Source organism: Phacochoerus africanus, chromosome 11 (assembly GCF_016906955.1).
Source record: "Phacochoerus africanus isolate WHEZ1 chromosome 11, ROS_Pafr_v1, whole genome shotgun sequence".
Classification (NCBI taxonomy): domain Eukaryota; kingdom Metazoa; phylum Chordata; class Mammalia; order Artiodactyla; family Suidae; genus Phacochoerus; species Phacochoerus africanus.
In genome coordinates this window covers 119,083,084-119,103,010 of record NC_062554.1, presented here as the reverse complement: position 1 = coordinate 119,103,010, position 19,927 = coordinate 119,083,084, and the positions used below count along the sequence as shown (strand labels likewise).

At 46.8% G+C, this 19,927-nt stretch overlaps 1 protein-coding gene across 1 annotated transcript in view; it reads left to right on the top strand.

Moving 5' to 3' along the window:
- Positions 1-19,927, top strand: part of SEC16B (SEC16 homolog B, endoplasmic reticulum export factor) — a 50,293-nt gene that overhangs the window by 12,021 nt on the left and 18,345 nt on the right. Inside the window, 8 exon segments of the mRNA XM_047753201.1 lie at positions 477-538; positions 2,099-2,234; positions 2,960-3,190; positions 8,169-8,266; positions 10,380-10,461; positions 15,488-15,605; positions 17,107-17,218; positions 19,114-19,219. Coding sequence (XP_047609157.1) covers positions 477-538; positions 2,099-2,234; positions 2,960-3,190; positions 8,169-8,266; positions 10,380-10,461; positions 15,488-15,605; positions 17,107-17,218; positions 19,114-19,219 — 945 coding nt within the window.

Here is a 19,927-nt window from a genome sequence, read left to right as displayed (position 1 = left end):
TGATGCTAGACTTCATGTTTTTCCTGAGATACTCTTGGCTCAGATTCAGCAACCAGAGAACTCATTTTTGTCCTGCTTTCTCCAGGAGGCCCTGAGCCATGTCCTGGGACCATGGCTCTGGGTTCTGATATGGGACTAGACCCAAAGGGGCGTTGGGTGGATGTAGTCTTTTTTTTTTTTTTGTCTTTTTGCCATTTCTTGGGCCGCTCCCGCAGCACATGGAGGTTCCCAGGCTAGGGGTCTAATCGGAGCTGTAGCTGCCAGCCTACGCCAGAGCCACAGCAACACGGGATCTGAGCCGCGTCTGCAGCCTACACCACAGCTCACGACAACACCGGATCCTTGACCCACTGAGCAAAGGCAGGGATCGAACCCGCAACCTCATGGTTCCTAGTCGGATTTGTTAACCACTGCGCCACGACGGGAGCTCCGGGTGGACGTAGTCTTAAAGACCAATTTTGAGTTTTTTGTTCCAGGTTATTCTTAATGATTCTGAGGAGCAAGAAGAGATGAGGACTTTCCCGGGACCCTTGGTCAGGTAAATTACCATGAGAGCTGCCAAATAAGGGCTTTTGAAATCTTCCTGCTCTGATCTGAGTCAGCATTTTGGGGATGTGTTCTTGGCTTCCTTGAAAGAAAAGGTCCATCCCATCAGAGTAGCTTCTCTGTGCTACACGTTGGAGCCAAATGTGGCCGGAGTCCTTTTGACAAGCAATTTGAGTGTGGAGAGGCAGAAAGAGAAATGAAATGTTTAAAAGTCTGAAATCAGTTCTATTTTACAAAGGCTGCATGGGAGGAGGTTTTAGTGTCCTGTGTACTTAATGCTACTGAAGCTGATAGAGAAGTGGAGCACAGCCTGGGAAATCACAGGCAAGTGGATCATATGGAAAAAAATTTTCTGGAGCCATAAGGAACATGGGCCGCATTTGTTGCTGGACAGTGTGCAAGTCTGCCCTCTGCAGGATGGAGCTGGAACTGCTTCCACATTCCTAGTCTGTTTCTGATAAATGGTCAAGGTGCTTTTTGCTGTGGAAAGACAAGTCCAGGCTGGGGTCAGAGGACCTGGGTTTTAGGCCCAGGCGTCCATGGCAGGCAGCTTAGGCAGCCCTTTCTGAGCATTCGTTTTCCTTTTAAAAATGCTTTAACATAAGCTGTGTCTACTCAGGTGGGCTCTGTGAGACTCATGTGAGATGCTGCACATCTCAGTCCTTTCAAGATCATCACTGCTATGGAAATGTATCCTCACCCAAGCTTCCCCCTCCGAGAAAAACTCTATAGTCTTTTGACAGTTCCTTCATGTAAAAATGAGTGTCTCTATTTCTCACACACAGCTATACAGAGGTGGGGTAGAACCCTGAGTTGAATATTTGGACACTAGGGTACTTAAATTTTTTTTTAAAATTTTTTGCTTTTTAGGGCCACACCTGTGGCATATGGAGGTTACCAGGCTAGGGGTCGAATCAGAGCTACAGATGCTGGCCTATACCACAGCCACAGCAACATTAGATCTGAGCCACATCTACGACCTACACCACAGCTCAGTGCAATGCCAGATCCTTAACCCACTTAGTGGGGCGAGGGATCGAACCCGCAACCTCATGGTTCCTAATCGGATTCGTTTCCACTGAGCCATGATGGGAACTCCTAATCATTCCTGTTTATTGAGCACTTATATACCCTACATAATTGGCTAATTTCTTTTTGCATGGAGGTAGATTTTTTAAAAATATCTCTATTTTAGGGGAAAGAGCAGGGATCAGGGGAGATAAACCTGGGTAAGCTGAGAAGTGGCAGGTTAGATTTAAACTCAGGGTTGTCTGACCCCAAAGTCTGTGCTCTCCTCTGCCACCCAAACAGTGATTTCAGGTGTCTGGGCCTCAGTTTCCTCCTCTGTAAAATGGAGAGGGTGGGCAAGGGACTGGGAGGTCCCTTTGTGCTCCACAAGAAAACAACCCTCCTGTAGCTACAGACTCCTTACCGGGTCCTGGGTCATCAGGCTTCTGTCCCAGCCCCAGCCCCTCACTGTGGGAGGGGCCTGTGGTCCTACAGAGGGGAGGAGTCTGCCCCTCACTCTTGGCTCCCTGAAATCTTTCCACAGGGAAGATGTACACAAGGTGGACATCATGACCTTTTGCCAGCAGAAAGCAGCGCAGAGCCGCAGATCTGAGACACAGGGGAGCAGAGACTCGGCTCTGCTGTGGCAACTGTTGGTTCTCCTTTGTCGGCAGAACGGGGTCAGTATTACCGCGCTGGTGGGTGGGCAGGTGCAGGCTGGATTGGAATTTAAGTCTTTCTTGGGAGAGAGAAGATTCAGGTAAGGCACGATTAGAAAAGGGAACATGAGGAGTTCCCGTTGTGGCGCAGTGGTTAACGAATCCGACTAGGAACCATGAGGTTGCGGTTCGATCCCTGACCTTGCTCAGTGGGTTGAGGATCCGGCGTTGCCGTGAGCTGTGCTGTAGGTTGCAGACGCGGCTTGGATCCCGTGTTGCTGTGGCTCTGGCGTAGGTAGGTCAGTGGCTACAGCTCCGATTCAACCCCTAGCCTGGGAACCTCTATATGCAGCAGGAGCAGCCCTAGAAAAGGCAAAAAAGACCAAAAAAAAAAAAAAAGTAACATGAAAGAAGCTGCAAATGGCCTCAAAGGAAAAACTGCTCAGATGGCAACTCAGATGGCAATGCCGGCTTGTTAGTGTCCTTGTCCACTAGCCTGGGGTGACCGGCCAGTTCTTGGGTTGCTGCGCCAGGCAGATAATTCACCTATGAGAGCGTGCACATTTCTGGTCATCTCCGTGGCTCCTGACAGGCAGCAGAAAAGACACACGAGGGACCGTCTTGTGTTTGCAGGTCTGCCTCCTCCCGAAGAGGGCAGGTGCCCTGGGGCTTCCTTCCTCGGCCTGGGCGGCCAAACAAGCGGAGGAATAGGGTTCTTCCTCAGGACCGCCCTTTTTGCCTTGCAGTCCATGGTGGGGTCTGACATCGCGGAGCTGCTGATGCAAGACTGCACGAAGCTGGAGAAGTACAAGCGGCAGCCGCCTGTGGCCAACCTCATCAGCCTGACGGATGAGGACTGGCCAGTGCTGAGCTCGGGGAGCCGGAACCTGCTCACCGGGGAGATCCCGCCCAGCATGGACACGCCTGCGCAGATCGTGGAGAAGTTCACGAAGCTGCTCTACTACGGAAGGAAGAAGGCAAGTGTGGGGCCCGCTCCTGCTTAAAAAAGTGATCGGCATCCCCCCCCCTCCCCCTCCCCCGATTATGTGGGGAACATACTCGTTTTATAGCACTTAAGAAGTTCAGGAAAGTACAAAGAAAACAAAAACAAAACCAAACCCCCCAGTCCTACCATTAAAAAATAACACCCATTAGCATTTTAATTGCTCTCCTTCTAATATTTACTATGCATATATATTAAAGATCAAATGAAATTACATATGCATTTTTTTCCACTTAAGATTTTGTGGTGAAATAGTCTCATGCATTAAAATGTACTGTTTAAAAATGGACTATAGGGAGTTCCCGTCGTGGCTCAGCGGTTAAGGAACCCCACTAGGATCCATGAGGATGCGGCTCCATCCCTGGCCTCGCTCAGTGGGTTAAAGATCTGGCGTTGCCTTGAGCTGTGGTGTAGGTCGAAGATGTGGCTCAGATCCTGCATTGCTGTGGCCAGCAGCTGTAGCTCTGATTTGACCTCTAGCCTAGGAACTTCCACATGCTATGAGCCTGGCCCTAAAAAGACCAAAACAACAACAAATTGAGGCATATTTGACAAATAAAATCTTAAAGTGTAAAATGTGATGATTTGAAAGGATTATGAAAAGATTTCATTATGAAGGATATCCCCCAGTAAGTTAATTAACATATCCATCACCTTACATATTTACCTATCTTATGTCTTGTTTAATTTTGAATTCACATTTTACAAAAGTCTTAAACTTTGTATATTTGAATATATGATTGAAATCAATTTGAATCAACTTGATTTAAAAGTCAAAAGTTTTTTATTTTCTCCCTTTTTCCCTTAGAGCATACTATATACATTTCTTGACCTTCCTTTTATCAGTTTAACAAAATATTTTAGAAAACACTCCATGTTGGGGTTGGCAGTGTTTTTCTGTAAAAGGACAGACAGGGACTGTTTTAGGCTTCATAGGCCAGGGGGTCTCTGCTCAACTCTTGTTTGGTGAAAGCAGCCACAATCTGTAAATAGATGGATGTGACTGTGTTTCAATACAACTTTATTTATGGGCAGAAATGTGAATAATGAATCACTTCCATGTATAATGAAACATTATTTTTCTTTTTTTTCCCCCAATCATTTAAAAATGTAAAAATGCTTCTTAACTTCTGGGCTATACCAAAATGGGCAGTGGGCTGAATTTGTCTTCAGGCCACAAATTGCTGACTCCTATTCTTTATAATCTATAAATGGCTGCCTTATTATTTCTTATGGCTGTATAGGTTTCTATAAAAACGACAAATATATAAATGGTAATTGATTCAGCTACACCTCTAAAGATTGACATCTAGATCACTGCTGGTCCTGTGCTGTTATAGTGAATGTTGCAGCATTGTCATTTTGTGCTGTCGGAGAGCATGTATATTTGGAAAGTTTCTAGAAGTGGAAGCTTTGGGTCAAAGGGTCTGTGGTTTGTAATTTTGATAGATTATTGAAAAATTACCTTTTCAGAGGTTGTACAGATTGCTAGCAATGTAGGAGAGTGCCTGTCTCCCCACACTTTCTCCAGCCCAGTGTGTTTCCAAACTTTTTGCTATGTACCAATCCGAGAGGTGAAAAAAAATAGTGTAGTTATTTGCATTTCGTCTTAAGTGAAGCTGAATTGCCTTTAATCTCTGAATATTTTTTTGTCATGGATTTTCCACATTTTTTCTGTTGGGTCTTTAATTTGCACTTACTGATTTCTAGGAGCTCTTTCCTTGTTTTAGGCTTTTCTGTCCAAAATTGCTTCTTGGGGGGGACATATTTAGAAAGACTTTTCCTGTTTCAAAATTAACTTGTGAGAATAAAATTGAAGCGCTATTGTGACTTCACCTTTACATTTAAATCTTTAATTGTGGTATGGGTTTGTATCTTTTATTTTTATTTTACTTTTAAAAAAGTTTTATTGAAGAAGAATTGATTTATAATATTGTGGTAATTTCTGCTGTACAGCAAAGTGATTCAGTTATGTATATGTGTATATATATTATGTACGTGTGTGTGTGCGTGTACATACACACACACATTCTTTGTCACATTCTTTTGCATTATGGTTTATCAAAGGATATTGAATGTAATCCCCTGTACTCTACAGTAGGACCTTGTTTATCTTTTCTATATATTTGTATCTGCTAATCCCAAACTTCCAATCTCCCCTCCCCCACTGATGTTATCTTTTAAATAAGCGCTAGATGTGATACTTAGTGAAAATTATTGAGATCAATTTATAGTGTGTTAACAGCATATATATATATATATATATATATATATATATTCATTATATAATAGGGACTTGCTATTTCACCAGTGATTCATTTATCCAGTAGACATTTATTAAGCAGCCACTACTTCTAAGGCATTGAACTCAGGGGGGGGTACAGAGATAAATCAGTGATACTACGTTTCCTTAAGAATGATAAATAATGCAGTTCCCATTGGGGTGCAGCGGAAACGAATCCGACTAGGAACCATGAGGTTGTGGGTTCGATCCCTGGCCTTGCTCGGTGGGTTAAGGATCAGGCATTGTGGCGAGTTGCAGACACGGCTCGGATCTGGTGTTGCCGTGACTCTGGAGTGACCCTTAGCCTGGGAACCTCCATATGCTGCAGGTGCGGCCCTAAAAGGTCAAAAGACAAAAGAAAAGAAAAGAAAAAAAAAGACAAAGAAATATACTTTCTATCTGCGAGATACTCACTTAACACCTTACATGCATTATTTCATTTATCTTGGTAGAAACCCTGTCTGTTAGGTTCTTTGTATTTGCAAATGAGGAAAATTAGTCAGTGACAAAGCCAGGGTTTAGATCTAGGCAGCCTGGTGCCTGAGCTTGGGCTTGTAACCACCCACCGTATTACTTGTAGTACCTTGACCCAAAGGTAGGTGATGGATAGATAGGGTACAAGGAGCTCAGGCTGATCTATGAGGAGCTGGATACCACCCATCTTTAAAACCTTTATTGGAGTTTCCGTTGTGGTGCAGCAGAAATGAATCCAACTAGGAACCATGAGGCTGTGGGTTCGATCCCTGGCCTCCCTCAGTGGGTTAAGGATCAGGCGTTGTCGTGAGCTGTGGTAGGTTGCAGACGTGGCTTGGATCCCGCATTGCTATGGCTCTGGTGTAGGCCGGCAACCGTAGCTCCGATTAGACCCCTAGCCTGGGAACCTCCATATGCAGCCCTAAAAAGCAAACTATAAAATAAAATAAATAAATAAAACCTTTATTAATACTTGATTGGGATTTCTGGCACTGTGTGGGACTGCTATTCATGATATAAATTCTCAATTTCTTATTCCTATATCATATTTTTAGGGACACAGATTTTTAACTAGTAATTCCCAACCAATCATTTAACTCCTTTGAAAAAACGCCATTGTGAAATAATTTAACATAGCAAAAAAAAAATCTTCTTTTCTTTTTCTAAAAAAGTAAAGCTTAATATCATTTTTACTTGTACTGTATGTGAGGCTGAATTTCCTTCTTTTTTCAAATTACTCAATGAATTTATTACATTTATAGTTGTACAATGATCATCACAATCCAGTTTCATAGGCTTTCCATCCCACAACCCCAGCGCACCACCTACCTCCCGAACTGTCTCCTTTGGAAACCACAGGTTTTTCAAAGTCTGTTGAGTCAGTATCTGTTCTGCAAAGAAGTTCACTGTGTCCTTTTTTCGGATTCCACATGTCAGTGAAAGCATTTGATGGTGGTGTTTCATTGTCTAACTGGCTTCACTTAGCATGATAATTTCTTGGTCCATCCATGTTGCTAAAAATGCCAGTATTTCGTTCCTTTTAATGGCGGAGTATGTATTCTCTCTTCAAATAAGATAACATGGGAGATGTTGGGATAATCAAATAAATTTTCATTCAGAGGTGGAAAATCTCTTTAGTGACTTCCTGTCCAAAAATCCCATTATCTGGGAGGCACAAAGGAAGTTATTCATACCAGGTCAAAACCTCATATATGAATTAAGTCCTTACTAAGTAGTTCTGAAAATTCAATGAAGAGGTGAATATGTATGTGTATGTTTTAAAATTTGCAGTTTCTAACCCATGTCACCAAGTTAATGGTGTCATTAACTGGCCCTATGAAGTTGATAGTTAACAAGTACTTGATAGCAAGCAGTTAGTTACAGTATGATGTGGGGTAAGTTATCTGCTGTCTATACTGGCATAAACATCATAGCAGCCTCTTTATCTTTGTGCAAGGGTCCTGGGCGGGTGATTACAAGATGGGGCAGCCTCCTCCATGCAGTCATTCAGGGACTCAGCTGTAGGAGGCCCCACCATCTTCAACACAGAGGCTCTAAAATTTCCAGATGCCATCTTCATTCTAGCCAGTTGGGGAAGAGGCCATGGAAGATTAAGCAAGGGGGGTTCCGTGGGCCAGATCTTGAAGCATCGCTTCTGTTTCCATCAGATAGCCTAGAACTCAGCCACACCTGGGTGCCAGGGAGGTAGGAAATGCCATTAAGCTCTTGGTCCAGGACGGAGAGCTTAGATTTGGTGAGGAATTGGTGGTTTCTGCCACAGTCCATAATAAAGACACTTCCTCTACCCTCATGAGTGCCATCTTGCAACTTGCCTTTTGAGGATTTGACGTAATCCTTGGACTGAGATGCTTGTTTTTGGTGCTTAGGTTCATAAGAGTATTGTGTGACTTTTTCTGGAGAGATAAAGTGGAAATCATGTTTGAGGGGGAGTTAATGAAATTGCATAGTGGGTTTTGATAAAGTGAAGGCTGGAGAAGGGGACAACTTAGGAAGAAATGCATGCCAGTTGAAGCCATTTCCCTGCTATTCCTTTCTCAAATTCACGTTCGAGGCTCCGCAAGTCTTCCTGGAGGTCCAGCCTCTACTACTCAGGGAACAGCAGTACCTGAGCACAGTCATTTGCTGTTATTAGGAGAAGGTAAGGCGGTACTGAAGGTGAGGTCTGTGTTTTCAGGAAGCCTTGGAGTGGGCCATGAAGAACCATTTGTGGGGCCACGCTTTGTTCCTTGCCAGCAAGATGGACTCAAGGACCTACAGCTGGGTCATGAGTAGGTGAGTTGGGGGCTTGCAAAGGACACCAGTGGAGCAGAGGGTCCTTACCCCTAAAGGTAGGGATGAGGGTGGGGAGAAACGCAAGATGTTCTGAGAAGGTCTACTCTAATTCTAAATTGGATGTAGCATTTCTCTTCTCCAGATTCTTTTTTTTTTTTCTTTTTACCTGTGACATATGGAAGATCCCAGGCTAGGGGTCAAATCAGAGCTGCAGCTGCCGGCCTATGCCACAGCCACAGCAATGCAGGATCCAAGCCACATCTGTGACCTATGCTACAGCTTGCAGCAATGCTGGATCCCTAATCCACTAAGCGAGGCCAGGGATCGAACCCACATCCTCACAGACACTATGTCAGGTTCTTAACCCGCTGAGCCACAATTCCTTCTCCAGATTCTTACAACGTAGATACAGACACATTTTTTTTTCTCGTTACTAAGTTGAATAAAACATTTTATTAATATTTCTTAGGGTCAGAGTTTCTAAAAATTAAGTGGGTTTCTACATTGCATTAGCCTTCTCTCTTTGGGATGGTCTGTTCTAGAGAGTTCCATCAGTGAGAGGATAGGTGATCACTTAGGGTAGCTTACAGAGCCTGAGGACTGAGAGTCTACTGATTAGTCCTGCAGTGGGGGTGTGGGTGCTAAGTAGGGAGGGATATGGGGCTGCAGGACCATGAGCTGTGGTGGGAAAAGGGGTTTGTAGTCCTGGGGACTAGAGCCAGAAGTCTTCGACTAGTGGGCAATGCCAAGACTGAAGGGACGCCTTTAGTCAGAAACACGCTGGCATCTAGGACCAGGGTGTGGGGGGACCCGGAAGAAGACCCAAACCAGGACGGGATAGGAATGGAGGTGTGAGTACAAGGGCAGGAATTTAGAACAAGGGCGATGAAACAGTGAAAGCGACTCAGAATCAAATGGAGGTGGTGGCTACGGGGGTGCTGGAGTCAGCCCTTCAGGCTGCACTTAGCATCCGTGGGTTGTCGGGCACCGATGGGGGCGGGCAGGCGCCGTCCTGTAAGGAGCAGTGAGAAGAATGTTATCTCAGCATTTACTTTCTCCTGTTGGTTAGAGCTGTGACGCTACCTTCTCTGCCTATCTTATATTTAAATGGGTCGTCCCTGAAGTTGGGCAGAGTTGGATGAGAAGATGGACACCCTCCCTTTAAGTTTAGTGGGAGGGACATTCCTGGCGAGCCCGGTCTTGTGATCCTCGGCTTTCCTGGGAACTAGCAACACCACCGTGCTTCATCGAGTTCAGAGACAGAAGGGTGTTGTTAAAAAAAAAAAAAAAAAAGACAGTGTTCAGGAGTTCCCTGGTGGCCTAGTGGTTAAGCATTTGGCCTTGTCACTGCTGTGGTAGTTTGATCCCTGGCCTGGGAACTTCCACATGCCACTGGCATGGCAAAAAACAAACAAACAAACAAAACGGTGTTTTGAGGAGTTTCCCTTGGGTTTTGGATATGGACATCCCACAGCCAGGCACTGTAGCTAGCGTCAGTCTCCGCTACAGACTTTTGCCCTGGGCCATTGATGTTTGACGGGGCCCAGTGACTCGTGAAAAATCTCTCTTGCTGAGAATGCTTAAGTCCCAAATCAGCCATCCAGCTCATTATGTCCTTGTTAAGCAGATCCCATGGTTCGTCATCAGCAGGATCATTTCTGGTCCCTGCTCTACGCCTCTTTGGTTATTGAAAATGACTATTCCGTGCTTGTGAGTAAAAGCACTACAGACCCAGACTGGCGATGAGCTTGAGCAGCAGCGCTGAGAGCTGCGGGCTTGGCTGGAGGAGGGGGAGGGGCGCTGGGGAGGCGGGGCCCACAGAGACAAGGTTTCGGTTAACCGCTGGGCGGGCCCTCGAGGGGTGTTTGAAATGCTGGTGGCTCATCTCTGTGATGAAGCAAGGCCTCTCTAGAAAGGGTTCCTCGAGAGCTGGGGCATGCGTGCCAAGATGCAGAAGATCGCCCGCAACAGAGTTCTCTGGGGGGTGTGTGGGGTGGAACGGAGATCCGAAAGTGGGATGGAGCAGAGGCAAACCCAAAGAGCCAAGCCAAAGTCATCTTCGAAGAGAAGGCTGTCTTGGCTGGGTCCCACGGAAGGTCCCCTTTCTCTGCAGCTTCACCAGCACGCTGGCGCTCAACGACCCGCTGCAGACCCTCTTCCAGCTCATGTCGGGGAGGATCCCCCAGGCGGCCACGGTAAGCTCGGTCCCCCCCCCGCCCCGCAACACCAACACCTGTCCCCGCCTTAAAGGTTTAGGGGGTGGGAACTGCTCAGGAATGAGCTGATGGCTTTAGAGATGAAAAGTCAATAATAACTGTTCGTTAATCACCTCCCACGTGCCTGGCCCTGTGCAAAGCGCTGTGATGTGTATTATTTCATTTAACACAGAGAGATCGAAACTATTATCCCTGTTTTGCAGACGTGAAAACTGAGAGGCGAAGGTGTAAAAGGACCCAAGATCACAGAGCTAGGAGTTAGTGGAGTCAGGATCAGTGCAGGTCTGTCTGACTTCAAAGTTCATGCCCTTTGCACAGTCCCACCGCTGCCTGCTGTGTGGCCAATAGTGAGACAACCCCAGGCGGCTGTGTGGCCAATAGTGAGACAACCCCAGGCGGCTTCTCTCTTTCCCACAAGCCAGCCTGCCTTCCTTCCCACCGCTGCCCGGGACCCTTCAAAGGGGGTCACCTTAGATTCTATGTGTCCTCAGCATGGGTTCCCGAGAATTCTGAGGCCAACTTGATAAGATATTCGATCTTTTTTAGATGTTTATTAATTGTTTATTTTAAAAATTTCATTGGCATATAGCTGACTTACAGTGATGTGTTAGCACCAGGTGTACAGCAAAGTGAATCAGGTATACATATACTATAACCTTTCTTTTTCAGGTTCTTTTCCCATATAGGCTGTCCGAATATTGGGTAGATTTCCCTGTGCTATACAGTAGGTCCTTGTTACTTATTGATGACTTGATCTTTTTGCCACAAGGTATTCCTTCCCTTTTTTTTTTTAATGGCTACACCTATGGCATATGGAAGTTCCTGGGCCAGGTGTGGAAGCGCCTGTGGCAATCTGGACCCTCTAACCCACTGCACTGGGCTGGTGATTGAACCTGTGCCTTCACAGTGACCTAAGCAGCTGCAGTTGGATTTTTAACCCACTGCGCCACAGTGGAAACTCCTCCTTCCTTTTCTTTGACATCCAATAACTGTACTAAGATATATCTGTTTCTGACCGCCTGTGTCAGTTTTTTGGGGATATAGCATACTTTTAATATGTGGATCCATATCTTAAAATTTGGGAGAAATTTCTTGGGTTATATCCTTTAATATTTGTTTTTTCCCTTTTTTTTTTTTGGTTTTTAGGGCTGTACTCATGGAGTTTCCCAGGCTAGGGGTCGAATCAGAGCTACAGCTGCCGGCCTACACCACAGCCACAGCAACACCAAATCCAAGCCTCGTCTGTGAGCTATACCACAGCTCATGGCAACGCTGGATCCTTAGCCCACTGAGTGAGGCCATGGATCGAACCCACAACCTCATGGTTCCTAGTCAGATTCATTTCTGCTGTGTATTTTTTTTTCCCTCTTATTTTGGTTTTCTTTTCAGAAGCTCCCTTGGTACATAATATATTTCATATATATATGAATGAACTCTACATATATACATATATGAATTATGTACATAATTTTCCCTTTAATTAAAAACACCTTTGTTTTAATTCATTCTTTTTTTTTTTTTTTTTTGCCACACCCAAAACATGCAGAAGTTCCTGGGCCTGGGATCAAACCCATGCCACAGCAGTGACAACAGATCCTTAACCTGCTAGGTCACCAGGGAACTCCAGTTCTTTCTTTCTTCTCTTTTGCTTTTCTCCCTGTTTCCATCCTGTGTGTCCCTTACTGTATTTTCATCAGTGTCTCTTGGCTGTCTCAATTTTTGTCTTTATTTCATTGATTTTTCTACCACTTTTCTCCTGAGCTCTGCTGGTCACATTTACCTCCTTCTCTTGTCCACCATCTCTTTCCTCTGCTCCTATAACTTAGCCTTAGGCCTTTGCTTCATAGAGGAAAATGCTTCATTGCTTTATTTTACTTAAATTTATGGTGAAATGTTTGGTGACAATTCTTTGTGTTGCAGTCACATTCTTCTGGTCTCTTCACCTCCCCCCCCTCTTTTTATTTATTTTTTAAATGTTTTGTCTTTTTAGGGCTGCATCTGCTGCATATGGAAGTTCCCAGGCTAAGGGTCAAACCAGAGCTGCTCCAGCAAGCCTACGCCACAGCCACAGCCACAGCCACACCAGATCTGAACCATGTCTGCAACCTACACCACAGCTCACATCAATGCGGTATCCTTAACCCACTGAGTGAGGCCAGGGATCAAACCTGTGTCCTCATGGATACTAGTTGGATTTGAAACCCGCTGAGCCCTAATGGGAAGTCCTCCCCGCCTTTTATCTTGATGGTATATCTGTACAGATTCTGTACTTGTTCCTTCACAGGCTTTGAGTCTTCCCTGGACTGTTACTTACGGGAGGTTTGAGCTGGGGAGGGGTCAGCTGGCATTTCCACAGGACCTGGGTTTTCTGGGTTCCCAGTCAACAGAGGTGGCTGTGGGATCCCCTCTGTCATACATTCTCTCTCTCTCTGCCTCCTAAACTCACCGCTGTTCAATCTCCATTACTTTTAGAAGCCTTTCCTTGTATTTAGAGGCTTGTATTTTTGCTGACATCTAGTTTTAATGAACATGGACTTTTTTTTTTTTTAAATGCTTTTGTTTTTTTGTTGTACTTGTTCCTTGTGGACAATTTCAAGAAAAGAAAAGAGAAATGATGACTGTCATGCCCTGTCATCAAGCCAAGTGGCCCTTTTGGAACATGGGGCACACCTCACAATTCTGCTAAGTGCCGGTGCTCTGCAGTGAAATTGCATCATGTTGCAAAGCACTAAATGCAGGAAATGATGTAATCAACACATCGTCCATTGGGTCTCATTGCAGTGGGAGAGTTTGCTAATTGTTCCCCACTTTTGGGTGAGAAAACTGAGGAACCAGAGTGGATGTATCAGTACAGGTTTTGACCCTAGTGTTTGAGCATCATAGCATTCAGTAAAAGGCTAGTCTTTAGTACTTGCCCCAAGAGGTGGAGTGGAAAAAGCATGGCAGCTGGAAAACACAGACGTGGGCTTCTGTCGTAGGCTTAACCTAGATGCTGCTCCTCACTGCTGTGCGAACCGGGCCTTGTTACTTAATCTCAGAGCCTTAGCTTTTCATCTTTGTGGGCATTTTTACAGAGCTACTGTAAACATTAGAGGGGAGAGATTATCTAAATATGTCAACCACCATGCTTGGCCTATTGAAATTGGTTAATAAGTGTTCTCTGTCTTTCTCTCTTTCTTTTTCTCCCTCTCTCCATAGATCTGCTTTACAGTGATTTTTTTTTTTTTTTCCAAATCATCTGGGCAGGAGGCAGAAGAATTACTTCTGGATTTTTGTTCTTTTAGCAAGGCTTTTCTTTTGCTAGTTCCTTTAGTTCCAACAAGAAAGAGCCTGGCTTAGATGTTAAAATGAGGATAATAATAGTACCCAATGCATGTGATTGTTGCGGGGAGAAATGCTTAGCCTGGGGCATGGTCCATGGTCAGAGCGCCCTAAGTGACAATTGCTGTTGATATTGTGATTTGTTATCATCGTTGTCCTCAGTCCCACTGCATTGCCCAGATAAGGACTTAGATAAAGCATCTTTTGTTCTGCGGGATAATACAAAGACAATACCAAGTAATTGTGAATTGTTTTGACCTCGAGATCTTAGCTATTATTGTCAATCTCCTGCTCTACCCATTCTGTGGAACAAATTGGAGATGGTCTGCAGATCACCTCTTTCCTTTGCTGGGCTTCCCTGTGTGCACGTGTGCATGTGCACGCGTGTGTGCACACGTGTGCATTTAAACCTACAAGTAGTGTATTAAGTGCAAACCAAGTGTAAGGGACTGTGCTATGTGCTTCACCTCTCTTCTTATCTATCGACGATAATCCTGTCGGTTAGATAGCATGATCTCGGTTTAAGAGATGAGGAAACAAAGGTTCAAAGACACAAAGAAACTTGCCCAAGAGGCAGGACTCCAGTTGGATCCAGGTTCCATGTTGTTTTTGTGACATTGTATTGTTTCTCTGTGGATCTTTCCTGCCCTCAAATTCCCCTTCGTTCTGGAGAAGAGTGGACCATCCTTTGTGTTGAGCTTCTACCCACCCCCAGGTCTCTGTTTGACCTCTACCGCCCCCTCGTGGAGCTCTGCTGCTCCTGCATTGTCGCACGAGGGAGGGACAAAGCCCTCTGCCAGAGGAAGATGAATGGGGATTGCGTGCTGGCTGGGCCACTTGGCTTGGTTTTCTCACTGTTATTGGGGCAATAGGAGTTAAATGTCACAGGGTTGTTGTCAATATTACAGGAGATGTGTGGGACCAGACATGGTAAAACCAGAAAATGTTAGCCATTTGGTAAGGTATCAGGAGCCCAGTGCTCCCCTGCTTCTAATTGGCTAATGTGAGCTCTTCTTCTCATGAACCAAGGGTACTGATCTTACTTCTCCCATCAAAACATCATTTTTTTTTTGTTTTTTAAATTGTCCCTAGGTACTGGGGTTAGGGGCACCACCAGGAAGAAATTAGTGACCAATAGTGTCATTTTATTTATCTACCTACCGATATCCCTGTGTGTGTGTGTGTGTGTGTGTGTGTGTGTCCGTCTTTCTGTCTGTCTGCCTATCATTCTTCTAGGAGCTCTTCTTTTTTAAAAAGAGAACTCTGGAGTTCCCATTGTGGCGCAGTGGAAACCAATCCGACCAGGAATCCTGAGGTTGTGGGTTCGATCCCTGGCCTTGCTCAGTGGGTTAAGGATCCAGCGTTGCTGTGAGCCGTGGTGTAGGTCACAGACGTGGCTCAGATCTGGCATTGCAGTGGCTCTGGCTTAGGCCGGTGTCAACAGCTCCAATTAGACCCCTAGCCTGGGAACCTCCATATGCTGCGAGTGCGGCCCTTAAAAAGACAAAAAGACCAAAAAAAAAAAAAAAGAATAAATAAAAAGAGAACTCAAAATCAACGAATGACTGCATCACTGGCAGAATAATGCGTGTCTCATGCAAACCAGGAAATAGACAAGATTCCTTACCTACATTCTCGTCGGGGCTGCCTATACTTAGCGTTCAATTTTTCTGCTGCTTTTCAGTGTTGTGGGGACAAGCAGTGGGGAGACTGGAGACCTCACCTGGCTGTGATTCTGTCGAATCAGGGTGGGGACCCGGAGCTGTATCAGCGCACGATCGTCACCATGGGGGACACCCTGGGTAAGCAGAAACCAGCCCGCGCCCGCCTCTCCTCTCCGGTGTCTCAGGCCAGCCTTAAACACACTGGGCGTAGAGTCTTAGGATCTGTGCTGGGCCCCAGTCTCTGCCTCAGCCTTTCCTTTCCCCCAGTAGCTTCAGTGTTCGGAGGAAGAAACTCCAGGGAAAGGAATGTCCTTGCCTTGCCATCTCCCCGATTTCTGCTGTGAGCCAGTGCAGGCCAGGCTCCTGAGACTCTGGAGTCCTGCTGCTGTCCGAGGCTGCCCTAAGTCATTGATTTCCCAGCCTCGGGTCAGACTCCCCTGCAGACAGAGTTAACCCACGGGTATCTTCCCCACTGCTGCTGTTAGTCCAGCCCTGACCCAGCTCAACCCAATAGGAAAACCTATTTTTGCCTGACCTACCCTGGGTAATTGTGTCGTCTTTATTTCTATCATCTCTCTGTGAACGTGGCCTTGTAAACACTTAGGGGCTGTTGAATATTCCAGATCAGTGGTCCTCCGATTTGGTCAAGATTTGGAAGAACGTCTGAAAATCTTCACTTTGTGGAACTTGGTGAACTGCTGCTCTGTGAAACTTAAAATAGCTACGTGTGAGGTGGTGCCCCCTCAAATAGGGCAGCTTTTTGGGCACCTGGGTAGAAAGAGGACTAACTTTTGTGGAACCTTCTTGGGCACCAGGCACTGTGCTTGTTGCTTTATCTATTTGAATTCATTTAATGTTGAGGTAATGGAAAATGTATGGGAGAACCTTTTAAAACTGGGAATGGTTTGGTAATGAATGTGATTTTTTATGAGCGCTGGGAAAAGCCTTCTATTGTTGGATTTCAGCAGGGGAGGCATTAGTGCCCCAAGAAGCCTAGTTAAAAACCTGCCACCCCCAACGGCCCGCTTGCTTCCCGGCTCAGGTGCAGGTATCTGTACTCATTTTTTCCCCTCCGGAAGGACTCAGAGGCTTAGAAACTTCCTCATCAAAAATCCATTAGGGAGAATGGGAAATAGTGCCTTATGCTGGCAGAGGCGAAGTGAAATGTAATGTCAGAAGTCAAAAATCCGGTGGGAGGAATTCCCGTGGTGGCGCAGTGGAAACGAATCCGACTAGGAACCAGGAGGTTGAGGGTTCGATCCCTGGCCTCGCTCAGTGGGTTAAGGATCCGGCGATGATGTGAACTGCGGTGTAGGTCACAGATGCAGCTTGGATCTGGCGTGGCTGTGGCTGTGGCTGTGGCTGTGGCTGTGGTGTAGGCCGGCAGTAACAGCTCTGATTAGACCCCTAGCCTGGGAACCTCCATATGCTGCAGGTGCAGCCCTAAAAAGACAAAAGACAAAAAAAAAATGTGGTCGGAGAGGGAGTGGGGTTTGGAGTCCGTGACTCGTGGTGTGGAAAGCTCGAGGCTTTGTTCTCATGAGGTTCCGCTAGGACCTCAGAGCCCCCTCTCCAGCCCTCTCCCTCCTATGTGGGTGGTGGGCATGTCCCATAACCCAGGCTTGTTCTCCTCCTGCAGCTGGCAAGGGGCTGGTGGAGGCAGCTCACTTCTGCTACCTCATGGCTCACGTGCCCTTCGGATACTACACCGTCAAGACAGACCACCTGGCTTTGCTGGGCAGTAGCCACAGGTATGTCATAATTTGGGGGGAAAGGGAGTGGGAAGGACGTCATTCCGGGGATTGTTTGAAGGGCCTTCATGGTTCCATTTTCCATCGTCTTGTGTGAATTTCAGCTACTGCTGGTCCCCTCCCCTGGGATGATTTTCGGGCACAGGTGGGTTCTGGGTGAGATGCTGCCGAGTGGGTGCCGCATCACATCGCCAGGGGGCGTCGAGCCCAGGCGCTGCTCGGGGAAGCGGCGAGCCGGTGCCTGTGAGTTGTATTGTGCCGCTCTGGCCACTCGGTGGCGCCCTGACTCCACGACCAGAGACGGACTCCTGCGAAACGCTAGTGAGATTGGGGCAGGTGGAGGCTCTTTGCTTTAGGCCGCCCCGGGACTGTTTTCAGAGCCTGCCTTGGGCCAAACCCGAAAGTGGAAGAAGTTTGTGTTGAGTCGCCACAACCTGCACTGACTAACACAAACTACTCAGTCCTGCCTGTCGCTTATTCCCTGCTGGCCGTAGCATTAGGCTTTTCACGCGGAAGGATCTTAATAAGCTCTCAGAGAGCGACTAAATGGACCAATAGACCTGTTTGTTCTCTAGCCAGCCCGCATTCTGGGTCTTTCTCTTTCCCTGTAACAGTTAAGAATTCCTATGCTCTTACATTGAGCCATCCATTTTATTTGCACTATTTCCTTTTATCATCACGCATTTATCCTGGGAAGAAGGCATATATATATTTTTTGAGTTAAAAAAATTTTTTTTATTAAAGTATAGTTGATTTACAATATTCCTTCCATTTCTGCTGCACAGCAAAGTGAACCAGCCACTCATACACATGCATTATTTTCAAAGTTTCCTTCATGTTCTAACCCAAGATACTCGACACTCGTTCCCTGTGCTGTAGGGTAGGACCCCGTCACCCATACATTCTAATGAAATAGTTTTCATCTACCAACCCCAAGCTCCCTGTCCATCCCCTTCTCTTCCCCCCACTCTGCCCCGCAGCAAACAAGTCTGCGTTCCAAGTCCAAGAAGGCATATTTTTAATCTTCACTTTATAGAGGAGGGAAACAGGCACAGAGAGGTTGAGTAACCTGTCGAAGATAGCACAGCTAGTGTGGGCTCAGGTTGGACTTGGCATCCAGACTGTCAGGCTCTTCTTTGTAGAAACGCTCATCCCAGGGCCTGTTGTTAAGGTCATTTTCTCCGATGGGACATAGCTTATCAAAGAAGCTCATCCTGGCCAGATGTGACAGTAAGAGAAATGGGTTAATATGTCTCCCTCCTAGGTTTACATTGTACAAGGATGTTTCTGGAGATAGAGTCCTGACCACAGGGGTAGCCCATGTGATTATGATTTCAAACCAGGCAGCTGTCTGGGGGCCCGTGGGGACTCCCAGGGCCCTCTGATCACGTTCACCCAGTTGGCTTCCTCACTAGAAGGACCGTCCAACACAGGGACCCGCATTTGACTTTTGGCTCAGCAGTGTCGCCCTCTGCCTGCCGGGCCTTCTTTCCGAAACGTCACCTTCTCACCTCGCTCCATCTTTTCTGCTCTTCTGCAGGCTGGCCTCTCGCAGATGCCCACTCTGGGCTCTTGCATTGAGTCTGGCCCTCAGCGTGCTTATGGGGGTGGGGGTGGGGGACGACCCAGTGCCCGACCCAGTGCCCTACCCAGCGAAGAGGGAGGGCAGCTTGCCTTAAGGGACCCTCCAGTGAAGAAGGCAGGGGACCTCCCTCCCCTTAGAGCCTATGGGGCCACAGATTCTCTTTCTCTCTTGGAGCTGCCCCAGGGATCAGCCCAGGACAGAAGCTTTACCGCGAATGGGTGCAGCTGGTGTTTGGCTCTCTGCTAGGATTGAAATCCGCCCCCTACCCGCCCCCACCTCAATCTCTTTTGTTGTTATTCCCTGATTTTAGTCAAGAGTTTTTGAAATTTGCAACAACTGAGGCCATCCAGAGGACGGAAATCTTCGAATATTGTCAGATGCTGGGCCGCCCCAAATCCTTCATCCCTTCTTTCCAGGTAACTGAACCCTCGCCAGGCCACCACTTTGGCTGCGCCCCCTTGGCCATGGGCGGCTGGATTTTCAGCTTTGCTATCTGGCACACAGGGGCCGGGCTGAGTCATCCCCTGGACTTTTCCTCATTAGCTGGAGTGTGGGAAGGGTTAGGATTTCTTTCTAGGCCCCCTAAGGGTCTACATTTTAAGATGGAAAGGCAGAACACTGCTGTGGCCTCTTGGCTGGAGGCTCCCATCTCACTCTTGGTGAATGAGAATCGGTGGCAGCCTGGCGTTATCGCCTCACGCCTGCCCTGCGGCTCCTTCCGCCAAAGGACCTCACCTTCCGCTCAGCTCCATGGCCATCCTGCAGGGAGTGGGGGCAGGAAGGCCTCTCGGGGCCGCTTACCCTTTTTCCTCTCCTTCTGCCTGCCTCGCCTATCTCTCTTGGATATCTCCATCTTCAGTTCTGGAATTTCCTCCCTGCTCTGTCTGTCCTTGGCCCCCACCTTTCTTTCTTCCCTTCAGGGCTGCAGCTGTGGTTCCGCCTCCACGTTCCAACTTCTCATCTCAATCTCTCTACTGGATGCCCTGTTGTCCCCTGAAATCCATAAAGCCCGCTTCAGTGTCTGTATTGAGAGTGCAACACACACACACACACACACACACACACACACACGCACACACACACAGTGAAACACAAAACAAACAAAGGCTTGGAAATGAATGAAT